Raw genomic sequence first — 26,427 nt, 5'->3', positions numbered from 1 at the left:
AACCAAAGCTCAAGTTTGCCATGGTATACAAATACCCTTAGTAGCTTCAGCATTTCCATCATCTTTGTGGGCTCCTACCTTCTCCTCTATATTGACCTGATAAATACTATGTATCTTTCCAGTACTTCAATGCTTTTAAGAAATGAAATTTAATTACATTCAGTATTTTTAGTTGAATGGGGTGAGGGGCAGGCAGGATACCTAGACAGACAGATTTGGTGATTTAGCTTTTTTTTTTTTTTAAGTTCTGAGCTTACATTTGGTAGATTTTAATCAGTAGAAATTCCAAGGGCCAGAACTTGGGAAGTATTCCCCCACAAAGATTTGAATTTGCTTCGGCATGGGACTGACGGAAGACTGCCTTGTCTCATTCAAGGTCATGGCTTAGTATGAGCTTTTCAGGTCCAGCTCCCCCAACATATAGGAGGGCCCAATGTTAGCCTCTAGATCCCAATGGGACCAGCATTTGCCTCAAGACAACACCATCTGCTATCTTATGGCTCACAGTTCCCTGCTCTAGTTTCAACTCCTCTTCCTCTCTCTTCCCCTTCTCTCCTTTTAATTTTTTGGTTTTGACTTTTCTTGATCCATGGAGATTTCCCTTATTTTTGTAGAGTCAGCAATGCTTAAAAAAATACATTTTCTAATTTAAGCAGGGTCTAGCTGAACTATAGCAGGAGAGTTCCTCAGAAAAATCATACACGGCTGGAAATGGAAGTAAAGTACATGCTCTTTTGAAAAAAGAAACCACACTTTATTCCTCTACATCCTCCAAACTTCTAGCATTAAAAGATGAAAGCAAACAGATTTGTTTAATAAAATACATATTATATGAGATAGAAAATACTGTTAAATCTTTACTGAAAAGACAGCAATTGTGTGCATTGCTGCAATGATGAGATTAATTCACTGCTATTTACTTGACTAAGAAATTAGTCATACCTTTCTGTAGCTACAATACATGGTGTAATGCTGATCCTAACTAGCTAATACTATCTTAGGAGTTTTTAACAGCATATACTGAATATCCAAAAGATCTCAAAATATAAGATACACTTATTTTTAAACAGTATGTTACATTTTCAAATAATATGCTCAAAGTATTTTCCTTCAACATCCAGATACCTTTCCAGGTGAAGTACCTCTAAATTTAAAGCAGTGAAACCAATTGTTAATTCTAAAAGACATTGAAGATGACTATGTAAGAATCTAGCCTCCTTCCTTAAAATTCCTACTGGTGACATAAATTGAGAAACAACTTACAGTACGAAAGGTATCATATCCCCTTAACAAATTTCTATTTGATACAGAAATGGCAGGACCAGATTGAAAGATGCCGCTACAAGATGATCTACAGCCCTCCTTTGGTTAAAAAAACAAAAGGAGATGGAGGACTCTAGGGAGGATCACCTTAATTTCCGGGTAAAACATTAAGGCTGGGGTAAACATGAAGGTAGGCCCAAGGCTTTCAAGGGTTACACCACTTATATTTGATTCTGCAGATCTGCAGTATTTGGAGGCACTACGATATTAGCAGACTCCCTGACATTGGGCTGGGAAGAGGTAGGGAGAGACCAAGCACAAGCCTCTGCCCAGACGAGGGCTGCTTCTAGAAGGAGCTCCTATTAAGGCCACTCAGTAAGCTCTATGAAACCACCTGATCTGACTTTCTAGGATCCCAACTCTTTCTCTACTCATGCTACACTCCTAGGCCTCAGATATGATCATATAAACATACAGGAAAAGAAAATTACCATTCATTCTTCAGACCGGGCCTGAATGACTCAGTTACAGCACTAACATCAATTTCTGACAGAATACCTAGCAGGTTGATACGTTAGGCTGAAAAAACACATACAGATGATAAAGTCCAGAGGCAGAAAAAAAGCGCTGCTTCTGTCTTGTGTTCACTTTTAACAGAAAAAAAAAAATTTCCTAGGAAACTCTCTAGTAGATATGCTCCTCATTGATAAGAACTGTGTCTCATATCCTTTCCTAAATAAATGGAATTACCATAACTAATTTAGATTGAGAGTCACATATTTCTGAGGCTATAGCAGGGCTCAATCTTCCTAATAACTGATGCTTGAACAAAATCATAGTTCAGTTAGCAAGGAAGAAGAGAGATGTGGATCTGGATAGGTAACCAGTAGTGTTTCCTCAGCATGTTTCTACCTTTATGGGAAAAACAACCAAAAGAAGTTCTCTCTCCAACTTCAGGGGGAAGAAATAATATCAATATTTCAAATTAATTATGATAATGATAATCAATATTAAGACAAAACACTGAAACAAGTCAAGCTTGGGAAAACATATATGTTCTATAAAGCACTGCAATAAATAATACTGTTTCTGGTATTTCGTGTTCTCCTAGGAACTACTGGCTTATAATGTATAAATATTTAAAGCAGTTTTTAAAACATATGGTAGAACTTTGGTATTCATAATTGCTCAGAGAGTTTTGAGGTATTTTTGAAAATTAACATTCATGACAGACCACCTCTATGGTCTACCACAGCATACTTGGTAAACATATTCATGTAAAACACATATTGTTTACATAGTACACATCATCATAAAAAGTTGCAGTGTACATACCAGACTTTTCTACTGTACTATGTTGGACTATTAATAACTCAAATGTACATCCCAAAGGGCAACACTGCCCCAATCCAAACTTAAAAACAGCTGTGCAAACAAACTGAGGGTTAGAGGCAGGTGTGTAAGATATGAAGGGAGAGACACATGACATACTTGATTATTCAGAAATATACCTCCATGGAACCTAGTCCTAGACATATGACAGGAAATACTCTAACCTTGTCCATGCGAACACCTTGCCCTATAAGTTAGTTATTTTAATAGAATGATCAAACTGTACAGTGGTGGATTTCTATTTTAGTAAGGAATACTAGGACTATATAGCATATGCTGTATATACAAAATAAGACCACATCCATAGTCTATCTTTGCGAACAGTCACTGCTAAATAGACAAGAACAAACTGCTTGCTGTTGTCTGCCTTCACATACACACAGACATCACTGCTCATCAGTAAAGTTAAGCTATCAAAATTCTAATGGTGCTCATAATAATTATCTTGGACATTCTTTTCTTGTTCTACATTTTTCCCCTTTATTTTGTCTAGTTTCTAACCCTTAACTTTATTGTGCATTTATGCCCTCTATGTTTGGTTTCCCCGGGTTTTCACTCTGAGCTCTATGCTTCAAGGGCTTTTGGGGGGGGCAGTTAATTACTTTGCACTCTAGACTCTGATATACCCTTCTGGACCCTTCGGGGTTCAGCCTTTGGTTTGGATATGCAAACGAGCACATGAGTAGAGTCCACCTAAGTCTCTGCATGGGAGAGGTTAAAATAACTACAGATAACCTTGAATATATTTCTACAGAACATCTTCTAAAATTCTGTCTTCTTAGGAACCATAACAAACACTTGTTTTCAACGATGCTGTTCATCAGAATTACCTATAGTGCTTCTTAAAAATACTTATATTCAAATCCCATCCTTAGAGATTATACATTAGAAGGTCAGAAGTGGGTCCCAGGCATCTAGACACCGAAACTGTCATATACAATCCAACTGGCCAGCCAGAGTTGAGAAACACTGTTATAAACATTGCAGGAGATGGTTCATATCTTCTCTCCTTTTACTATAGCCAAGATAAGGCAAGGAAAATGGAAATAGGGGTGTGGGAAAGAGAGAAGGGAGTGACTTTTGCCATCTGGTTTTTGAGATGACTTCGGACTGCCGAAGCTAGGCAAAACTGCAACATGAACCAAGGTTGCTTTTGTTATTCCTATCACTTATTTTTCTCCTATCTCTTGGCTTTCCAACTCTTTCTTTCCACAGTATTTGAAGGTACTCACATTGCATACATCTTCACCTAATTCATCATATCACTCAGTCCTGTTTCTTCCTGCTTATTCTTTGCTTTTCTGACAAGCAAGGCTCCCACCCTCTGTTCTTTTCAGGTATTTATGAGGAAATCAAATAACATTAAGGTATTACTATTAGCTTTAACCACTTAAGCTTAGTATTGTTTACCTGATCATCTCAATGATTCTCAATGGTTAAGATATTTTTGACAGGAAGGCCTTTCCATGCATTAACTCTGCCTGTAAGAAGGGAAGATGAGAGTTTGCAGCTGCCACTCACTGTCATTAACAAACCTTTCCAACACTTTTTCTTGCCTGAGTTCTGGGCCCAAAGTCATCCTATCGATGCAGTGAACAAAGGCAACTGTCACTCGATTATCTATTCAACACACATTGTACAAACATTGATCAACATGAACCATGTTTGAGGCAATGTGCTTAGTTCTGAAGATACAAAAGTGAATAAAAACTAGTGTCTACACTCTACTCATAAATCTATCAAATCTTTCCATGGCAGAAACGAAGCGGGAGAGGCTGAAGATGTGGATGTACTAATCTTTCTTCTTCCTTCAGATTGCGCAAAGGCCTCTCTACCGAACATGCCTTGTTCAGAGATATTTCTCATTTCAGTCTGAATACCTGGTCAGTAAATACTTCTAAACAATTTAATGCAATAGTGTGTTAGAAAAGGTAACTAAAGTGGTCTCATAACCCAAAGGTCTCTCTCTAATCTTTTGATTTAGCTCCAAAAATATATATCTTCCCTTACGTTTGTTTGCACTTTATTAAAACACATTATAAATAAGTATAATTAAGAATATTAAACAACTATTTGACTAGGGAAAATAAAAGAAAAAAAAGGTACCTAAAGACTGACATAAAATGGACAGGCACAGGAGCAACTGGTCACTCTCTTCATTTTTTTCCTACCCTGGCAAGTAGCTTCTGCCAACCCCCTTACAGAACACAACTGAAGAACCAGACATCAGATGAAAAATGTACCAGAGACATTTCCTGGTTGTCATAAAATAACGATAGCCACTTAAATCTGAATTTCTTTACATACTCAACAAAAACCAGACAGAGGATAGATAAAATTACTCATAAGCCACATGTACACTACGTATTTTGATTTAAGTGTAAGTGAAGAAATAAACATCTCAAACCAGCAGAACCAGCTCTGGGGATCACTCCAGAAGGAGAGTCAGATGTAGAAAAATGTGTGTGACAGAGAACAGAGAGCGCTGCCAAAAGAGAGGATCCCACTCATGGTGTAAAGTATAGAGATTAAGTCCGAGACCTGACGATACTGAGCAATGGCTGCAAGGGTCCAGCCCGACCAGAGATGGCAGTCTTAAGATGTGTCACCTAAAGAGGAGAGGGAGGCCCTTTGGAAGGGGAAGGCATTTGGGGGGACATGATGATAAAGTGAAAGAAGGAAGCGGGCAACTGAAATTAAAGATCTTACACTGTGAGACAGTATCTCTGAATTGAAAGACACACCAAGTGGTTACACCTACCCTGAACTAAGCCAATTATTAAAAAAACCCATTTCATTGTACCTATAGAACAGGAAGCTCTTGAACTAAGAACAAAAACTTCCCTACCTAAAATTTTATGCTTGCTGATCCAGGAAAACAGTTTGCATTTAATATTTTAAAAGCTGTAAAACTGTGATTGTATTAAAGGTTTTTTTTTTTTTTTTCATTTCTTTTAGGAAAGATGCACAAAAAGGGCTATAAAGTAATGTAAATATTTGGGTATATACTTTAGAATAAATAATTTTTTAGGTTCACTTTCCCCCCCAATTTTTATCTTGAAAATTTTTTTACTCAGAGAAAAGTTGGAAATAATGGCATGACAAACATATATTCTTCATTTAAATTAAACTTTGTTTAATTGTTTAAATTGTTTAATTGTTTAATTGTTAACTTTTTGCCAATTTGCTTTCTTTCTCTCACTCTGTGTATCTCTATATATTGACAATTTTACTTCTGTGTACTTTTCCTAAAAGATACTTTTTAGAACCCTGACATAAAAAATTCAAATTCAATTGACTCTTTTCCCCAAAAACCTTTGCCAGTTTTAAGGATGACCTGTTTCACCCAGGCAATTTTCAGTAGAATCATACCATCATAATTTTTACCTGTTGGAAATGACTAAATGACAAATAATCAAATTTTTACAGTCATCTGGGTTTTAAAATTGAGAAAAAGAGCAAGCAATACCATCTATATTCACACAACTTCCTGACCTAAAAATTCTTACCAAGGGACACTGGATGTTGATAAACACTTCACTAAACTAACAGAAAAAGGAACTGCTAATATTAATAGATAACCATCTAAATAACCATCTAACCTGAACCAGTGGTTTTGAAACCATGTGTCTAATAAGAGAAATAACATATAAAATGGATCAAAGAGAGGAATTTCAGGAGCTGCTCTGGAGGAAGGGTTGTAGGTGTTTTCAGTCCTGTCAACATACTCTGTACTTTACCCCTCAGGCACCTTCTCAGCCCAGGGAGCACAGTTTGAATACTATTATTTTAATACAATTGCACAGTTTTCCAGCTTTTAAAAATCATAGTATTTTGACCCTTCAAACTACTGTAAGAAACTTTTTGAGGGGACAAATATCAATATTTGTTACAAAATTGAGAAGGCTTTGGAAATGAAAATAAACCTTCCCCATTCTATATTTATGACAAAAAAACTTAGCTTTACTACCTTAGTAAATGTATATCTTACAAATATTTTTAAACAGAAGTTCTCTAAAAACACACCACACAAATATTTCACATATCTGCAGTTTTCGGCATTCATTAAGACCATACTATGACTAAAAAATCTATAATAAAATACAACGCAAGTGATAGTTCATCAAATTTCATTTGATGTAACATTTCTAAAATTGCAAGAACATCAGATATTATCTCAAATGTTAATTCAAAGTGACAATAATGTCAACAACAAAAAAAGGAGTGATACAAAGCAGCCATTATGCTCAAATAAATAAAATTATGGGATATGAAGAACTTGTACCTTTATGTGGGTTTTCAAACTCTTCAGATAAGAGGTGGTAGCAACAACCCACACTGCAAACTCCCTTGATTTCAGACTTGGAAGTAAATATTCGCAGAGTATTTGGAGCAAGATCACCACAAGTATGCAGACCTACCATCAAACAATCCTCAAAAAATGAAAATAAAAAAAAATGAGAAGGAAAAATAAATTTTGGAAATTAAAAGGAGGGTTAAAAAACATTTAAGTGTTTATTAGAAGATGTAGAGCTTTTTAAAATGATGAAATTTTACCTAGAAAGTATTGTATGTCTTTTATTTTCATAACAAATAACTATTGCCTTTAAAGGCAAAATGACTGATCTTTTACCAAAACTGACATAACTTTCAGTTGATTTTCTAGTGTTTTTGGTTACTCATTTGAATTTTCTCTGGTTTCTTTTACAACTAATATTTGCTTAATGACTACTCAAATTAACGTTGGATCAATACAATGTAGCCTGCACTACTAGGACAAACTTATGATCTGAGACACATTAATACCTTACTAGTCAATTTTTAAAATTCACTTCTTCACCCATACCCATCGAAACTTATAAAACATTGTCATAAAAAATAAAATTAAGTGTTGCTAAGTCGGCATTTCTACTCCAACACCAAAAGTTTACTTAGTTCATTCACTGCATCAAATATGACAAGATTAAATTCAATATAAAATTTTTGTTCTAAATTTTATAACATGAATTTTATGTAAAAATTTTATTTTTGGATAGAATTTGGATAATGTTCTCCTAATTATCCAAAGCGTAATTTAGATGTATACACATACAGAATGGGTGCATAGGCATGCACTCACAGAATCTTGATCAATATACCGTTTGTTTGTTTTAACTCTTCAGTTCCTTAGTTTCCTCTTCTGTATAATGAGGCTAATAATAGTATCTCACCTCAATGGGTTATTGCAAGACTTTAATAAGTTAATACTGGTAAATGACTTAGTACAATCTCTGGCATCCAATAAAATTCAGTAAATGTCTTCTATTCTTACATCATCATCATCATGTTATAAATTCAAAATAATGGACATTAAGATGTGAATCAAGTATATTTGTATAACTATCTTCAGAACAAATACAATTTTTTCACTTAAGTTATTTTACCAAAAATGTGATTTTAGCCCATATGATGTAGACATAGACAGGACTGAAGTGTTACCTTTCTAAAGAAAATAATTGTACCTGTAAGTTGCTTCAACCTGATAGAACATTCTGTTGCTTCAACCAACATTCTCTTCAAAGCACAATTTCTGGAGTGTTGTGCAACTATTTTGCTTTTCTCAATGATTACATAGTTTGGGTAGGTTTTATTTAGACATTATAATGTTATAAATAAAAAGGAATTCAGAGAGAAAGGGCTTATTGTTAATTAAGGGTAGATAACAGAGATATAAATCTCTCTTTTAGGCTAGTTCTCCCTAAAGATAACACCAAGATATTTAATCTCATTTTTCAGTGTATTCATTACACAAGGTTAGTTAAAAATACCAGCAGGTGGCAAACAAAAATACATAATCAGCATATTATCCTAACAGTAAAATATTTAAGTATTGTATGTGTGTGTTGTAGGGCGGGGAGGGGAGGAGATGGGAGGCATTGGTTAACTCTGGTTATTAAATTGCTACTTAACTAAGGACCCAAGATACAATCTTCCAGCATATCTTTTATAAGTCAAATTCTTATAAAAGTCTGCATACAGTTTTGATCATATATTTTCCAGAAGACTTTTAAAAACATAAATATATGATAATAAGCCCTAAAAATGTATACATTTTTAAGTCAGGTTAAAGTAATTGGGGTTATTTAACCCTAACAGAAGGTTAAGCTATAACTTAATTACTGATTTTATATATTGGAAAAACAATTAATGAGGATTAACCGGTTTCCCATAATTAGTGAAATCCTTAAATATCTGGGAAAAAGAAAAATTCCCATTCTAAAATGACAAAGTAACAAAACACTGGTTAGCTACCAAACAAGGATTTAAATTTATAAAGAATTCTGGTATCTTTTGTTTATTCATTCTTTAGGGAAGAATTTTCAAAAAATTTAACAAGAGTAGAATATTATAACATCAAAGGCTACCCCATTTTTTTAAAACAATGAGTCAGGCCAAATGATTTCTAAAAACTCCTCTACAATACTGTTTTCACATACAATGTTGCCTTTAAGATATATTATCTCTGCATAACTTGACATACTTGTAGTTTAGAAAAAGTTCAAATTTTTTAAGAATACTCAGAAGTTGGTCTTGCTCAAGAAAATTGCAAATTTGGTTACCAAGGCTAACATTAAACATAATATTGCCCTAGGTACATCTTTACTTCAAATTTAAATAAAATGTAAGAGCTTTCTTGGATTGGAATTTTAACAACTCATAAATTGCATAACGAGAACTTAGCTGACTAGATTTAGTATTGGTACTTCTAATTTAGGCTTACAAATGAGTGGAGGGTACTCCCTTCTGGAAAATCATAATTGTCAGATTGTCAGATTTTGATAGCTGTGGAAATCATGAAAGCCTGAATATAATTTTATTTTCTTGGTCCTTTATATTAATGTAATCAAATAAGATACGCAGGTTAAGTAAGCTATCATTAAAACTTAATTCTATGTCTTAAAGCCTTTATATATAAATGAAATTAAGGAATTAAAAAAATAAAATTACCTCCAGATCTTTAATAATATCATGTAGTTCTGAATCAGCAGTGATAAAAGATGTTAAAGGTGAATATATATTGGATTCATTTGACTTTGACGTCATTTTTCTTCTCTCTTTATTTGTTTCAGACATTTTTCTCTTGGGTATATGGGATGAAGAAGTAGGTTCTATGGCATTAATAGGCAAAAGGTCCCTAAGAGAAAAGGCATTTTCAAAACACAAATTTTCTTCTCGATGTGAATAAACATGTAGGTTTTCCATTTGTTTTCTGATGTTAGAAATTACAGAGGCTGAAAAATCTGGCAGAAAGTCCGAGGTTGACATCTTTTCTTGATTTGCAGTACTGCTGTTACATACTCCCTCAATATCAGCTTTAAATTTAATTTCATCTTGCACTTTCCTTTCTTTTGCCATTTGTAATGCCAGTCCATTGACATCTAATTTTGACCGCCTACGATAGACTTTCCAATGTTTCTTCAGTTTCCTGTTTCTCTCCTCAGCTCCATGAGTATTGGTATTTGAGGAATCAATTCCATAAACTTTTAAGCCATACTTTAAGGACAAAAAGGAGCTTAGGTAGCCTTTTCCAGAACCCAGGTCAATTATCTAAAGAAAACCAGAATGAATTAAAAGGATTTTAGTCAGATGGTAACTGAAAGCATTCGCGATATTTTTTTAAAAAGCAAGTAAAGGAATGTATAATTTATACAACCTGTTATGCTTTTTTTAATTTTAATTTTTGATTACTATTAAAAACCAACAACTCTCATCATTTTTATTCAACATTTTAAGAGAAGTTCTAAGCAGTGTAATAATAAGTCAAGGAAAAGATGTAAAAGACATAAATATTGAAAGTAAAATTGTCTTTCTTCATAGATGGCATGATTGTATCTGTAGAGAATTCTAAGGAATGCATACAAAAGTTAAAAGAACTAGTAAGTCAAGTTAGCAATGTGTCAAGATACAAGCTCATTAGAAATGAATAAAGAACCATCAGAACATATGCATTACAGTAGTAAAGAACAATTAGAAAATAAAATTTAAAACCAATTGAATTAAAATAGCATAAAAATACAAATCTAGGCATAAATTTAACAGAGGTTATGCATGATCTATACACTGAAAACTAGAAAACACTGCATAGGAAAAATTTAAAAGAGCTAAATAAAGATATACCATATTCATGAAATAGTTAGACTCAATATTAAGATGGCAATTCTCCCAAACTGATATATAGATTCAATGCAATCCTAATCAAAATCCCAGCAGGGTTTTTAAAAGAAATTCATAAGCAGATATTACAATTTATATGAGAAGGCAAAGTACCTAGAATAACCAAAACGATTTTGAAAAGAAAAAATTTGAGGATTTACACTGATTCAGGAATCAATATAAAACTACAGGCCTTCCCTGGTGGCACAGTGGTTGAGAATCTGCCTGCCGATGCAGGGGACACGGGTTCGAGCCCTGGTCTGGGAAGATCCCACATGCCACGGAGCAACTAGGCCCGTGAGCCACAACTACTGAGCCTGCACGTCTGGAGCCTGTGCTCCGCAACAAGAGAGGCCGCGACAGTGAGAGGCCCGCGCACCGCGATGAAGAGTGGCCCCCGCTCGCCACAACTAGAGAAAGCCCTCGCAGAGAAACGAAGACCCAACACAGCCAAAAATAAATAAATTAATTAATTAATTAATAATATTAAAAAAAGAAAACTGTTTTTTTAAAAAACAAAAAAAAACTACAGTAATCAAAACAGTGTAGTGCTGGTATAAAAATAGAAATATAAATCCATGGAATAAACAGAGTCCAGAAATAGACCCACAGTTATATATATAGTCAACTGGTTTTTGACAAAACAACTAAAGTAATTCAAAGGAAAAGACAGTCTTTTCAACAAATGGTGTGGGTATAACTGGATGTCTGTATGGGAAAAAAAAGATTTTTACATGTCATATGCCAAGCAGGCATATCTTTAATTCCTGCGTATCTTTGTGACATTGGGAGGGGAAAAGATTTCTTATGTAGGACATAAAAAGCATAAACTACAAAGAAATAATTGAAAAATGGACTTCATTAAAATTAAAACCTTTGCTATTCAAAATACATAGTTAAAAAGGGTAAGAAATATTTGCAAAACATGTATCTGACTAAGGGTTTGTGTCCAGAATATATAAAGAACTCTAACAACTCAATAATAAGACAAGCCACCAATTAAAAAATGGGCAGAGCATTTGAACACACACTTCACAGAAGAAGATATACAAATGACCACTATAAAAAGATGTCCAATATCACTACTCTTTTGGGAACTGCAAACTAAAATCATAATGAGATATACACAACTGTAAAATGGTACAGTCACTTTGGAAAACATCAGCAGTTTAACATAGAGTTAAAGCATGCACTTACTATACAACCTACAAATCCCACTCTGGGCTATTTACCCAAGAGAAATGCAAACATGTCCACAAAGTCTTGTATGTGAATAAATTCATAGCGGCCAAAAAAATTGGTAACAACTCAAATATCCATCAACCAATGAATTGAAAAACAAATGGTGGTATATCCATACTGTAGCATACTATACCCAAAAATGAGGAACAAAGAGTCAATGCACATAAAAATATTGATGACTCTAAAAACTATGCGCTAAAGGATAGTCAAACACAAACATCTACATATTATTTGATTCCACTTATACGATGTTCTAGAAAAGTCAAAACTACAAGCAGACCAGTAATTCCTTGAGAATGGAGGAGGAAATATCTTGCAAAAGGGTATGAGAAAACTTTTTATGGTGACAGAAATATTTTTTATTACAGTGGCTAAACAACTGCATACAATTACCAAATGCATCAAAGTGTACACCTAGAATTGGTGAATATATAAATTATACCTCAATAAAACTAAAAATGATAAAAGACATATAAAATTACCAAGATTGTTTACTGTATTGTCATGTCATTTCATAAGAAATAAATGGACAATTACAGAAATATTATCATAGGAAATCATTATCTAATCTCATTATATCTAATCTTTAATTCCTAAAACCAATTAAATCCTGACATAAATATGAGCCACTCAAGGAAAATTTCCTATATTTGAAATAATGCATATCATCAATGAAATCCTCAAAAATTTCAATTCAAGCAAAATTGCAATTCATAGGTAAAACTCCAATAAATGATGTCTGCTAAATAAGTGTCTAGCTTACAAATAATTCCCTATGCCCCCTTTTTAATGTTAATCTCTAGGTTAGGTATTATAGGAAATACAGAAGCATTATATACCTTGATCCTAAGGAACTACAATCTATCTGAAGATACCATACTTATGAATACAAGGGCTATAGAGTAGAAACTCTATTAATCAATTTCCCCATATCTGAATCTCTAGAGAAAGCAAAGCTCTCCATTCCCTTCCTTCTACAAAAACACATTCACTGATGCCAATGGCAGGCTTAATGTTAGCAACCAATGGGTTGTTTGTAAGCACCAGGACATTTGTTCCCCCCAATACAGATGTTTTCTTACCAAGAGGTAATTGAGTTTGTTCCCAGATCTGCATATAACAATTCCATTTGTGAATGAGGAAAATTTTGTCTGCAAGTAACAGAACATCAAATTTCCATCACTGAGAAAAACTCACCTCACTTAAGAAATCTGGCAGTAGAGTAGCTGAACCAACCAGAGGCTCAACCACATATGGCGTTTGGGCCAACGTATTTGTAATTCCTCTGGTTGCAAGATGGCTGGGGAAAACCTAAGAATCATGTCTTCACAATATAATATCTGAAACCCTTTTCAGTAATAGGCAAAATTTCCTAGAAAAATCTATCAGCTCACTTATATCTTACTGACCCAAACTGATTTTTATCCCTCTCCAAATTGGCCTTTCAGTAATATATACAGTGTTAACAAGAGAATGGCAAACTCTGCAATTAAAGGTTACATAAATCATACATATTTTTGCCTTCAAACTCTCTTATCTGAGTGGCAAAACCTTCACAATCCTGATCTCTTACCCCTTACTCACAACGGTCTTTTCCTTCCTGGATCATCTTATAGGTTTGAAGATAGAGGAGTCTCCAGTGTAATACCTGGTGGGAAGTATCTTCCTTGTTTCCTAATACTGCTTAGAAGACTTTCTCATAGAAATATTGCTACACATAGTGATTACATTTCTTAATATTAGTATTAGTATGGTACTATACTTCAGACAGGAGAGTTATATTTTGTTGACTGACCTGGAGATCTCCCTACTATTATAAGCTAATGACTTTCAAATTTATAATTCCAGTATGGAATTCTACCATGAACTTCATACTCATATCCAACAGTGTACCTAACATTTCCACTTGAATGTCTTATAAGCATCTCAAATTTAACATGTTCAAAACTAAGTTCTTGATAGTCTCTGTAAAACCTGCCCCTCCCATAATCTTCTCCATCATAGTTAATAGTATCTCCATACTTCCAGGTGGAGAACAAGACTCCTTTCTTTCTCTCATACGCTCCACCTGAATTGTGAAAAAATCCAGTCTTACCAAGGGTATTTCATACCAACTGCACCCTAAGTCTAGGTTATTGCAACGGCCTCCTCAATGATCTCCCTGCTCTCACCTTCCCTCCTTGAGTCTATTCTCAAGAGAACAAAACAAAGACTGATCATACCACGCCTCTAAGTAAAATCTCTCATCACTTCCCTAAACTTATCTCCTGCTACTAACCTCCTTTGTTACTAAGCTTTTTGCCTCAACTCTGGAAGCTCATGCTTACATATGAGCTAATTTCTGAAAAGAACCAGCTTGAATGTTTACAAAGACTATGGCGAAGAGTTGCAAAGGTAATGGAAATATTGGGTTGGCCAAAAAGTTCATTCGGGTTTTTCCATAACATGTTACCAAAACCCGAACAAACTTTTTGGCCAGCCCAATATTTGCTTCATAACACTCCGCAACACGGCAGTCAGACTGATCCAGTTGCTCCAACGGCTTCCCATCTCATTCAAGATAAAAGCCCAAATCATCACAATGGCCTCTAAGACTCTACAACTTCATGACCTGCTTCTGCCACCACAACCTCAGCTCCTACTACTTTGTCCTTGCTCTCACCACTGGAGTTAATCTGGCTTCTTGGCTCTTTCAAGAATACAACAAGTGGGGCTTCCCTGGTGGCACAGTGGTTAGGAATCCACCTGCCAGTGCAGGGGCCACGGGTTCGAGCCCTGGTCCGGGAAGATCCCACATGCCACGGAGCAACTAAGCCCGCGCGCCTCGAGCCCGTGCTCCACAACAAGAGAAGCTCGTGCACCACAACCAAGAGTAGCCCCCTCTCACTGCAACTAGAGAAAGCCCACACGCAGCAACGAAGACCCAATGCAGCCATAAATAAATAAATTAATTAATTAATTAATTTTTTAAAAAAGAATACACCAAGTATATTCCCGCTTTAGGGCCACTGAATGTGCTATTCCCTCCATCTAAAAAATTTTTCATCCGGATATTCTAATGGATAACTCTCTTACCTCTTGAAGGAGATCTTAACTCAAATGTTATCTTTACAATGAGGTCTTACTTGCCCCTCTCTTCCTAATCAAAAGCTTTAATCCCCCATCCCTGAATTAGCTACTTCCTTTTTATTTTTTTTCTCCTTAAAGTATATCAACATATACAATAAAATATACTTATAATGATTTTATTATCTATCTCTCCTCATTAGAGTATAAATGCCATAAAGGCAAAGATACGTTTTGTTTTGTTTACTACTGTATCCTCAGCATCTATAACGGCACCTGACACATGGTAGGAGCCAAAGAAATATTTAATAGATGAACGCATGCATGCAAGTGTGAATCAGTGAACATATTTTAGAAATAAAAATTAAGAAGTAAGAAGACTTGGTAATGGGGATGAGAGAGGCAAAGGTTTTTGGCATGTAGGGAGCAATGTGGTTGAGGCAAAAATAAATTGTTTTTTTTTCTTCTCTAGTTCTTTTTGGTCACTAGTAAAGTTAAGATTTTAGTATCTGGGTTTCCAACTATCCCCATGAAATCTACATTTATTAAATCTGCTTTTTAAAAGTAAAAATAGTACACACGTAATACATTTCAAACTTAACTATTTTGAGAATCAAATATTGCTATTAAGTAATTTCAAGAGAAAGACCCTGTAAGTCTTTAAAAAAGAAAAAACCTTTAATACAGGTTTTTTTCTTTAAAAAATAAAAAACCTTTAATACAGGTTTTTTTCACTCACTAGAAACAATCTCCATCACTATGAAAAAAGTTCCCTTAGAGAAGGTCTAACATGAAACATTAAGCTATTTCAAATTTTTTTTCTCTGCACTTTAGAAATAAATCTGCTTTATTAATTTAAAGTTATTTATTATGTAATATTTCACATAAATAAAAGAATAAATGCAGTTGAAATGTAAAGTTATAAAGAACAATAGTGGTTAAGACTCCGTGCTTCTACTGCAGGGGGCGTGGGTTCAATCCCTGGTCAGGCAACTAAGATATCTTGTATGCTGTGTGTCGCAGCCAAAAAAAAAAAAAACAAACTAATTTTATTTCTGGAAAATTTTAGTTAATTTCACTTTAATGTTTTGACTTCTGTTATGTACAGATGTCAAAGGGCTTTTACTTACACACATGTATCCATATGCATACATAATTTACTCCTCACAAAAATCTTCTGAAGAATGGACTTGGATTTCCATTCTAATAATAAATACCCCTCGAAGATTTAATTATAGGTGACTTATTTGGGAAGTGAAGAAAACACTGACAGGAAAATAGAGAAGAGAAAAAAGAGAAAGGAAGACAGCCCAATAAAAGGTATGTTCTTAAGCAAAATACCACTTTAGGGCAACCTGGGTTAATCACACTGAGAAACTTGGAGAGCTACTGTAGAACACATACCTCATAGTCATCCCACCTGGAAAGTCCGGGAGTTGATGTATTTGTTTATCAATGTGTATTAGTCATTAATTCAAGGATGCTCACAGGGAGGAATTAATCCCCAGAACTTGTATGCAGGCAGTGCCATGCTTCAGCAGACAGAGAAAACCCACAGGAAAAGAAATGTAGAAACAGGTAGAAAGCAGCCCGGCACACCATGAAATGGTGAGGCCCAAGAGTATCTGAATAAGGCATCCAGTAGCATCTGCTATACCCGTGAACCCACCAGCCATCCTAAGAACTAGAATGTTAGTATTTCCAGTCCATATAACTCGTTTTCTTTCCATATCCCATCTCCCTGCTTCCCCTACCGGAGGTAACAACTATTCTCAAATGATTGTTTATGATTCCCTTGCTTCTTTAATGGTTTTTTTGCATATATTTTTTGCATTAAGAATATACCATTATTTTGCTTAAGAGCTTTTAAAAAACGATACCATAAAATACGGAGTCTTCTGTAAATTGCTTATTTTTCCCATTCATTTTTATGTTTCTAATATTCATCTATGTGTTATGTACAGCAGCAGTTTGTTAAATTTTACTGTGTACTTGCCCTTTTTACTCCAGGTGAGTATTACTGTCACGGTGAGCCCGTTACCGATCCTGACAGGTACTGCTTAGCTATGATACACTGGAGAAAAGGCTGAAAACTATTACCTTGGCTCTTGCCTTTTAGTTCCTACTCTAGAGATCTGTGTTGCCATAAGTGGTTCTGCATGCCCGGCCCAAGCTGTGATCGTTTTCTAATCAATCTCAAACTCTCCACAAGTCTGAAAGAATACATGGAAAAGATTCTAACACCTAATAAAAACTGAAGAAGGGAAAAAATCCTCCATTACCCCCATAGATGTTCTTGTAGGGATAAGAAAAATAACTTACTGTTTTTATAGGCCAATGGAGGCAATCACTGATTTTATTTTAACATCTATTTTCAGACATTACTACCCTTCATAAAGGCTATTTTTTACAACAGGAATGCATTATAATTCTGACACTATGAAAGAATCCAAGTTTCTTTATGTTACAATAATGAGGCAGGTGCCCCAGACCACAGCATGGTAACCCAGGTCCTTGAGAACACCTAGTGGTAAACAATTTTGCAGAATGCCATCTTCATAATGCTGCTTCAAATTGGAGTTACAACATAAGAAAAAGAGAATTACCATACCTTCTATCCACTCTGAAAAGAGTGAAATTTGTGGCAAAACATTAATAGTCATATCTTATTTTTAGTATAAATTTGTTTTTATTGCAGTATATTGGGAAATGAGAGCAGTTTTAAAGGATCAGACGTGATGTGACATCTCACATCAGCTATTACTTAATGACATTTTAAAGGCTAGACAGTGATAGTAGAAAAGGAAATTTGAATGATACCCCCCAAAATGGCAATAATTTTAACACATGAATATATAGGCAAATACTCTTACCTGCTTTATTCCACAGTAATCAGCAATACTGCTGATGAGCTCTGACATTGCCTGAACTTCATGAGATTTTTTCAAATTCATAAACTCCTCTGGCTTCACATTTTCATCTGAACAAAAATAAAACAAAATTAAAGTACTGCTACTAAAGAAACAAAACTTAATAAGAATCATCAGTTGATGCTCATGTTTTCTATAATTAAATATGAAAACAATACAGAGATCCTATTGTGGTGTCTGTATGATAGATCTCTATTAGTTTAGCTGCTATGAATCAAATTTGAATGAATAAAATGAAAAGACTCATATAACATTATTAAAAATGTTCCTTGAAACATAAAACAATTAACTACAAAGGAAAGGACTGATAACTAGACTGCGATGTAGGAAAAAAAATGTGGCGATCTATACCTAAGTTTTTTGTTTAATATGGTGCATAAGAAAACCTACTCATTTAGAACAAATCAGTCTATCGGGGCTCATGATATAAGGTCTAACAATAAATTAAGAACATGTTGGAAATATATACACATATGAATAATATATTGCTTCTAAATGCCTAAAAAAACATACATACACACACACAAACACACCTACCAGTTCTCTGTTTTTGATTTCCACGAAGGGCTACAAGCAACTGTTCAAAAGGAGTACATATTCCCAAGTTTTGTACAGAATAATATTTAGCAGTCAGAGCGAAGGCTTCCACACTCACCAGCTTCTGGGAAGTTTCACAAAATATTTTTGGAAAATCAGTAATATCTAAAAAATCAAGATAAAAAGAATTGTTAGCAACAAAATAAATAATCACTAGCTAATTTGTTGGAGATTTAAAAAACAAAAATCACCGATCTTATAACAAATTATAATATTTTCATTTTGGTGTGAATTTTGGCAATATCACTAATGGTTCCATTATATTTGTTATTTAAACTATTAGCTATTTGTAGCAGCCAGTTTTCTCTTTAATACACTATACCATTATACACTTAGATTCCAAATTAAAATCTGGCCTTTTTGTTGTTTTTTTAAAAGCCAAAAAAAAAAAAAGAAAGAAAGAAGTTTAAAACCGTGCTAAACTGTAATGTACTCATTAAATTTATGAATGGTCCTGGCTGACGTACAGCTGTGAATTTAAAGGAGGTCAGTCCATCCAATGCCATTACTCCCTGTCCACACTGCATGTAGAACAGCAATATTCTCAATGGTATAAATGTTACTGTAAAACAGTTCCTGCATCATTTGGACCATGTAGAATTGTGTGGGCGTGTGTGTATATGCGTTCAATGCACTGTCAATACGACTTCTAAAACTAATCAGGTTATGATTAGGTGAAAACAGTTCATTTTCTTCCCATAGTCAGTTTCAAACCAGACATTGTCTAAGCTTCATACAGAAACTACTGATAGTTGCTGAGAGCTCACTTTAGAAGAGTAAACTGCCACACTGTTTGCAACATCCAGTGTCCGTCTCTGCGTGAGGATCATTCACCCTGTTGAACTCAGATGTGGTTACATCTCGCCAAGGTGAACTATGCCATTTTCAGGCAGAAGTTTTAAAAATATCAAGAGTCACTACATTTTCTTTGCCCAGAACTGCAATTGTCAAGATAGAACCTGCCTCAGCCTGAGTCCCCAAGTGACGACAACAAAGGCATCACTGCTGTCAAACTACAATGAACATGTGGCATACACGAATAGTAATCTTCATTGTTTTTAGTCACTGAGTTTTTAGGCTTATTACTGTAGCATAATCTTGCCTATTCTAATGGATACACATCAGTACAGATTTGCTTTTTATTTGTTCAGTTTCATTTTCCTATAGCCATTTTTAATGCATATTAATTTATTTATGAAGGTTTAAAAAAACGGCATTCTGATATGTATGTAGTAGTTCAAAGAAACTCTTTGGATGGAGTAGTCCATTTACCGAAAATTATTTTTAATAATTAAAAAAAGTACATCCAGTGGTTAAATAAAGTATTCAAAATGTTCACCTTACAAAAGCATGGTGCAATTCTGGGAACAACTTAGGTCCTATCAGAAAAATCATACTATATGCTATGAAGTTCATTCTAGCTAGCTGATACTCCAAAGTTACCTATGAAATTATAAAAACCTACTTAAACACAAAAAACAATGATGCTCCCTGGCAAAAATTAAAAGCAAGAAAATTGAAGAAGCCTTGAAGAATGCTAACTAAATAACTAAAAACTACATGTTTAACACAGTACCTTTTGAAAGCTAACATCTATTAAGTTGATGGTAGTAATGTTTCCCAAATTAATTAACTAGAAAATCAGCAGAGATGTATAACTTCCATTTCTGAATCTATTAAATAGAAATTTAAACTACAAGATTACTATAGTACATTTATTTAAGATACATTTTGTGTATTATATAAAGTTCTTTCGGCATTTTACAAACTGAATTTACTAATGCAGCCAAAAAGTAATAAAATCCACATCAAAATATTTAGGCATGATACAGAGGGGAAAACTCAGTCAACTATTAAGTGAGCCTCTCAGGTTTAAGGGCAGTCTCAACATCCTCAAGTTCCAGGGCAGCAATTTCTTAGCATGTGATAGAATAAGAGTAGTAAATCTCAAAGTGCAGAGGGGCTATTATAGTAGTCAGTTATTGGACAATGTTGCCAACAGAAAGAAATGTGATGTTTCTGTTGGAAAAGTAAAGCTTCAAATCAATTTAACTACCCTACTGAAAATATTTGAAAAAATTCCAATCTAAGCCAAATTAATGTGGTTAATTTGCTTTTAATTACAGGCCTCCTAGTAATTTCAGAAATCTGGAGATCTAAACTGCAAAGATATTAAATTTTTAACAATGTTTCCTTTTATAAAAAGGATAGTGTTCTGATTCAGTCCACTGGCTTATGTCATTTAAGGCTACACCAGTTTATTCAGATAGTCTAGAACTCTGTGAAAAAAATCTTTTTGAATTATGAAAATATAGCTTTTGTAACTTTGTTTTCAAATGATCCAGCCTATAACTTCCATTACTTGCGGTTTTTAGAGATTCAGAGAGAGAGAGAGGTGTCAATGATCTTGTCTTTACTTCTATCTCTGAAACAGTATGTGAGAAAAGTTCCGTGGTGACGGTAATAGTATCCGTAGTCCTCATAATGCATTCCCAGATACTTGCACACTGAGCTTGGGTTTGGCAACTAGCAAAATAAAAACCACAGTGTTACCTGACTTATTACTTAAATTCTTAATTAGTTAAATTTTTTACACAGGGAAGGCTTCATTTTTAAATTTGATACCCATTGCACCTGCATATTATGTGGTTTGATTGTTTTGCCAATATCTCCCTCTACTGGAAGTACTTGTTCTGCTTTATTACATGCTCTGTCTTTATTTACTCTTATTTTTTGTACACCCACAGAACTTTCTTACAAGATAGGTTATTTGGGTATGAGCGAGCAAAGGCACCAGAGAGGCAAGGGAGAAGTTAATTCTATTAAATATGATATCAGTATATCCCTATCATTTTTTTGTTTTTTGTTTTGTACAGCAGAGATCAATGTACAAGGAAAGATAGAAAGGTTATACATACACATGTTGGATTATGAAAATTTCAAGATAGAGAAATGAATAATAATGTTTCAAAGCTAAAAATAAAATAGAAACAATCAATGAATATACAATATTGACATTTAAAATAAATAAAATTTCAAAACTAAATGTCTGGTATTTTACTTGAATATTATCTAGCACTTTAAGGAAGACAGAGTACAGTTAGGATTCACAATTATCTCACCACTATTATTGCTAATATTTATTGCACATATACTATGGGCCAGGCACTGTGCCAAACAGTTGACATTTAATGGAACGGACTTATAAGTTAGTTACATCGTGCTCATATCCCCACTTACAGAGGAATAAACCAAAACTTAGAGAGGCTGCAATTAAGCCAGGTTCGCACAAACACTAAGTAGCAAGGCATGTGAACCAAGGCTGTGCTCAGACCTTGTTCTTAATTCCCACATTCGATCAACATGCCACTGCAGTGAGTAACAAATGAAATCAGGAAAGACAGCAGTTAAAAAAGTGCTAAGCAGACTGACTGTCAGAATCAGGTCTGACAAGAATTCCCTCTGGCAGAGATCAATACATGGTAATATCTTAAGACAGTTTCAAACTCATTTATCTTCTTAATTCTTTCACTTCCCTCACTCCCCTCCACACCTCCCTCTTTACCAGAAGTGATTTTAAGATTTCATGAAATTAAAAGAGTAATTTCTACATTTAAAACAACTGATAAGTCTCTGAAAATTAAAAGTTTTTATGATAATATGTTGTTGTAGTTATCTATTTCTAGAAACAAAGTATCCCTACTGCTTCATGCCCAGTTGTAAGGCAATAATACCTTGCATATACCAGGTATTCAGTAAGTAGGGAATCAATGAAGGGATGAACGAAAGCAATTCCTCAATACATTTACTACTGTAGCATCACCAGGTACACTGAGAGAAACAAATTCTAAGATTCTGGGGTAGTAGTTTTCACTGAGGCCACTACAGGGACTTCAACAGCACTTCTGAGCCTGTTAGAAGAGAGTAAAACCTCATCTCAGCCCTAATGTTTACAATCACAAGGTGAGACAAAAGTGATTTAAAACATTTAGAATGTGATATAAGATAAAATACAATTACGTGCTAAATTCTGACGTTTAACTGTGTTACAGGGGTTAGGGCAAAGGTCACTACTGTTATTATCACACACCTTAGAAATGTCCTGTGGTCCAGAATTTCAGGAAGAAGTCAACAGTGCCCTCTTAATAACAATCTTCACAAGGACATAGAAATGTTATGGACTCATTTCTGCATGTCCTACAGATGTCTCCAATTCAAAAGGCCCAAAACTGAACTGAAAGTTCTCAAGCTCGCCAAACCTTTCTTTTCCTATTTGCTATCCTGTTTAATAGTGTCATCAGTCACCCAGTCCTGAAGTTAAAAGTCTACATTATCTTAAATGCTCCTTGTACCCTCAATGCACATATCCAGTCACCCATTAAACCTAATGTAAAAATGTCTTTCATTTGGGACCCCCCCTCCCCCCCCATCACCGCCGTGGTTCAAACTCTATTAGTACCACCAGTGTTATCGCAGTAGTGATTTTTTTCCTTATCAATAAAACTCCCATAGCAGAATGCTCAGTAAGTGTTGGTTGAGCTGAATTGAACATGTTTTCTAAAATGGAAATCTACTTATATTCAATGCAAGTTTAATTATACATTTTAAGGCTTTGGCTTCTACCAACAGTTGACTTTAGGCTTCAATCTTTTATACTTGTTTAGCAGACTTCAGTCAAAAGTTAAAGCTGTCTTGCTGAACTATGAAAATTATATATAGGATATATTAAATTTTATGAATGGTTAAATATATCCATAACCCTATAATCTATTTAAGGAAGAAACAGAATATATACTGTTGCTTTTTAAAATAAGTCAATTTATATCACTCCATTATGTGCTAGGAAACTTTTTGCATAAGCTCCAACATAATTTATGGCTGCATATGAAATGAAAAAAATATGTTATCTCAACATGTAAACCATGCTCTTAGAAAGAATGATATAATTAACAAAAATTGACATGCATATCCTTATTGTGCCAATATTAACGTCACACTGAATGTATAAAGCACACAGAACCATTTCAAAAGCATTTTCACATTTAACTAAGTTTTTACAGAAATCAAATTAAATATAAAAACAGGAACATCTAACCACAGTATTACTACTCTAACAAACCCTTTTCATAGTTTAATTTGAAGGAAAATAAAAATATCATACAAAGAAACAGAAGTTTAGAAAATTGATTTGGTATATAAAAAATAAACTTGTTAAAAATAAACAATTCTGGGATGCCTACTATGTGCAAGGTAATAACTGAACCTGATAAAGCTAATTTGTTAACAACTCGTGATTCATCTAAGGGATATAGTGTCTTATCACTTGCGAGGCATGTGGGCAATGAATGTTCAGTGTGGATTCCAGAGGGCTCAGCAATTCCCAGTTAGAATTCTTTTGAGATGCCACATGGGATGCGCTTACTCAGGTCTTTGCACTTGTTTTTTCCTCTGATACCATCTTCTCTCAGATAGTTTCATGGTTCTCTCTCTCACTTCCTTTGTCTTTAATCAAATGTCACCATTTCAGTGAAAACTTCTCTGACAACCCTATTTAAAACTGCAACCTCACTCAACCTTCATTCCTCACTGATCCTGTATCAATGTTTTATAGCACTTATCACCGTCTGACATAGTAAGTAACATGCAAGAGGACACAGATTTTTGTTTACTGCTGTATCCTGAGAACCCAGAATGATGCTTGTCATATCACGTACTCAATGAATGAATGGGTAAATGAATGAGCAAGAACTAGGTCTGAATTCTGGTTCTCAGACTGCCTCTCCCTCTGTGGCCATGAGTAATCTATTTATCTGCTCTAAGACTTGATATCTTCATCTATAAAATGGGGGCAAATACCTACTTTACCATATTTCAAGGAATACACATATATATGCACATAGGCATATATGTAAATATGTACATATACATATATACATGTAAGTATTTAATTACACACACACACACACACACACCCCATCCTAAAACAGTGTCTAGAATATAGTAGGCAACTCCCAAAGCACAAAGTCCGAATTAGGTAACTGAGTGTCCTAACACAGCACTTGGGACTTTGTTGGAAGAATGTGGGGCAGAAAATACTCAAATATTTAGGCCCAGAATACCATATAGGCTACTAGAGAAGAACTTGAAACAACGATCAATACAAACACTCAGTTTCTAAACACGGGGCCTGCTGGGAGAAAGGAAGTTTGGGCTCTGGAAGTTGGATGCAAGCCCTCCATTGTTAGAATGAAAGCATGACTAGGGACAGGTAAGCTGCAACTTGAGACACAACGTGCAAGTCCAACAGCCAGCACTGGGTTCTACAGTGTAAGTAGGTTGAAAGCAAGAATTTCTCAGTGTTTGGGAGCCCAGTGGTTAGCAGTGGGCACCAAGTCCTAGAATCAGCTTGAAAGCTCAAGGGAGAATTTTATTACCAATGATATTTCTTACTAAATTTGAAGTGAAATTCAGTAGCTAGATTATAATCCTGACCATGCCTTAAAGACCTAATATAGTTTCAAGTCTGCTTTACTATCGTGTTTTAATTTCCTATATTAGAAGTCTCTATTTTCAGAAAATAACCAAAACCAAGAGATAGATTACTAGAAATTCCACAACTTCAAACTCCATTTAAAATTAGAAGCACTGAAGAATAAATTAAATAAATATTTGTAAATATTGTCTGAAAAATAAATTCAATTTAATAAACCAAATATGATTTTGTTAGCAAAATACGAAATAAATTTTAGATTCGAAAACTTTAAAAATTGCTTTATAATTGTAAAGAATACTTTAAAAACGAACCTATTTCAGTGCAGTAAGTGCTATGAAATCAATCTCTTTGTTCTTCTCTTATTCCTACCACAGAGATCTCATTTCCGATTTTCAGCTGCCATTTTCTGAACACCACGGTAGGCTCCACTGCCCCACAGTGCCTCAAGGATGGTAGTATCTTAGTAACTAACACTGCCATTGATCTCTTACTGAGAAGACCAGTATTTCCTTTCTATACACACATTGACTTGGGCCTAGACTTCCAGGCTTTCAAGAATAAAAAAAAAGACTTCACAGCTTGTTTATTATTGAGGCAGGAAAAATAAAGGACTTTTTGTCCCAGGTAAACAGTAATTGTAAGTAAAATTAAATTACTAATAAGGGATTTTGAGAGAGTAAAATTAAGTCACACTTGTCTCTTAAAATTGTACTTTTTTCCATTGTACATTTCATTAACTTGAGTTTAATTTCATCTGCTATTCTTATTCTAAACTCCATTACTTACATTTCAACATTAACACAAAATAGATGTGTGTGTGTCTATTCTACTTAACTGAATTCAGTTATAATCATTTGCCAAGTAAAAGGAACTTGCAAGAGGAATCTGCATTAAATATACACTTTCTCTAGTTCCTACCGGACCTCCAGCAGATCCTGCTCCAATCTTGCTCTTTACTTGTTTAATTTTTGTAAATGATGTGTAAAATTCATAAAAACCAGATCAATTTTATTCTTTAGGGACCATTATTTAAGGTGACTGCAATAGAGAAAAAACAAATAAAATGCCCACCTAAACTTTACATTCGCCATTCTGATTTTAATGATCAAGAAAGAGGGAAGAATTCATTTTCAGTAATTGTTATTGGTATTGCCTAAAGATACCAGTCTAACACTCTGCGGCTATATCGGAAATGCAGTTCCCCTCACAAGGGAAGTTTCAGAACTTCATAAAGATTAGTTAAAGAAATGT

General features: G+C 34.5%; 1 protein-coding gene across 5 annotated transcripts in view; it reads right to left on the bottom strand.

The window, feature by feature from the left end:
- METTL25 (methyltransferase like 25) overlaps nucleotides 1-26,427 on the bottom strand; it is a 141,540-nt gene that overhangs the window by 103,649 nt on the left and 11,464 nt on the right. For all 5 annotated transcript variants that reach the window (XM_036866171.1, XM_036866173.1, XM_036866172.1 and 2 more), the window contains 4 exons: nucleotides 18,624-18,788; nucleotides 18,030-18,136; nucleotides 9,643-10,242; nucleotides 6,941-7,088 (listed from right to left, as the gene is read on the bottom strand). In XM_036866171.1, the coding sequence (XP_036722066.1) occupies nucleotides 6,941-7,088; nucleotides 9,643-10,242; nucleotides 18,030-18,136; nucleotides 18,624-18,788 (1,020 nt within the window). The remainder of the gene's footprint in view (nucleotides 1-6,940; nucleotides 7,089-9,642; nucleotides 10,243-18,029; nucleotides 18,137-18,623; nucleotides 18,789-26,427) is intronic.

Source organism: Balaenoptera musculus, chromosome 10 (genome assembly GCF_009873245.2).
Source record: "Balaenoptera musculus isolate JJ_BM4_2016_0621 chromosome 10, mBalMus1.pri.v3, whole genome shotgun sequence".
Taxonomy (NCBI): domain Eukaryota; kingdom Metazoa; phylum Chordata; class Mammalia; order Artiodactyla; family Balaenopteridae; genus Balaenoptera; species Balaenoptera musculus.
The sequence above is the reverse complement of the archived record's forward strand: the minus strand, read 5'-3'. Positions and strand labels throughout refer to the sequence as shown.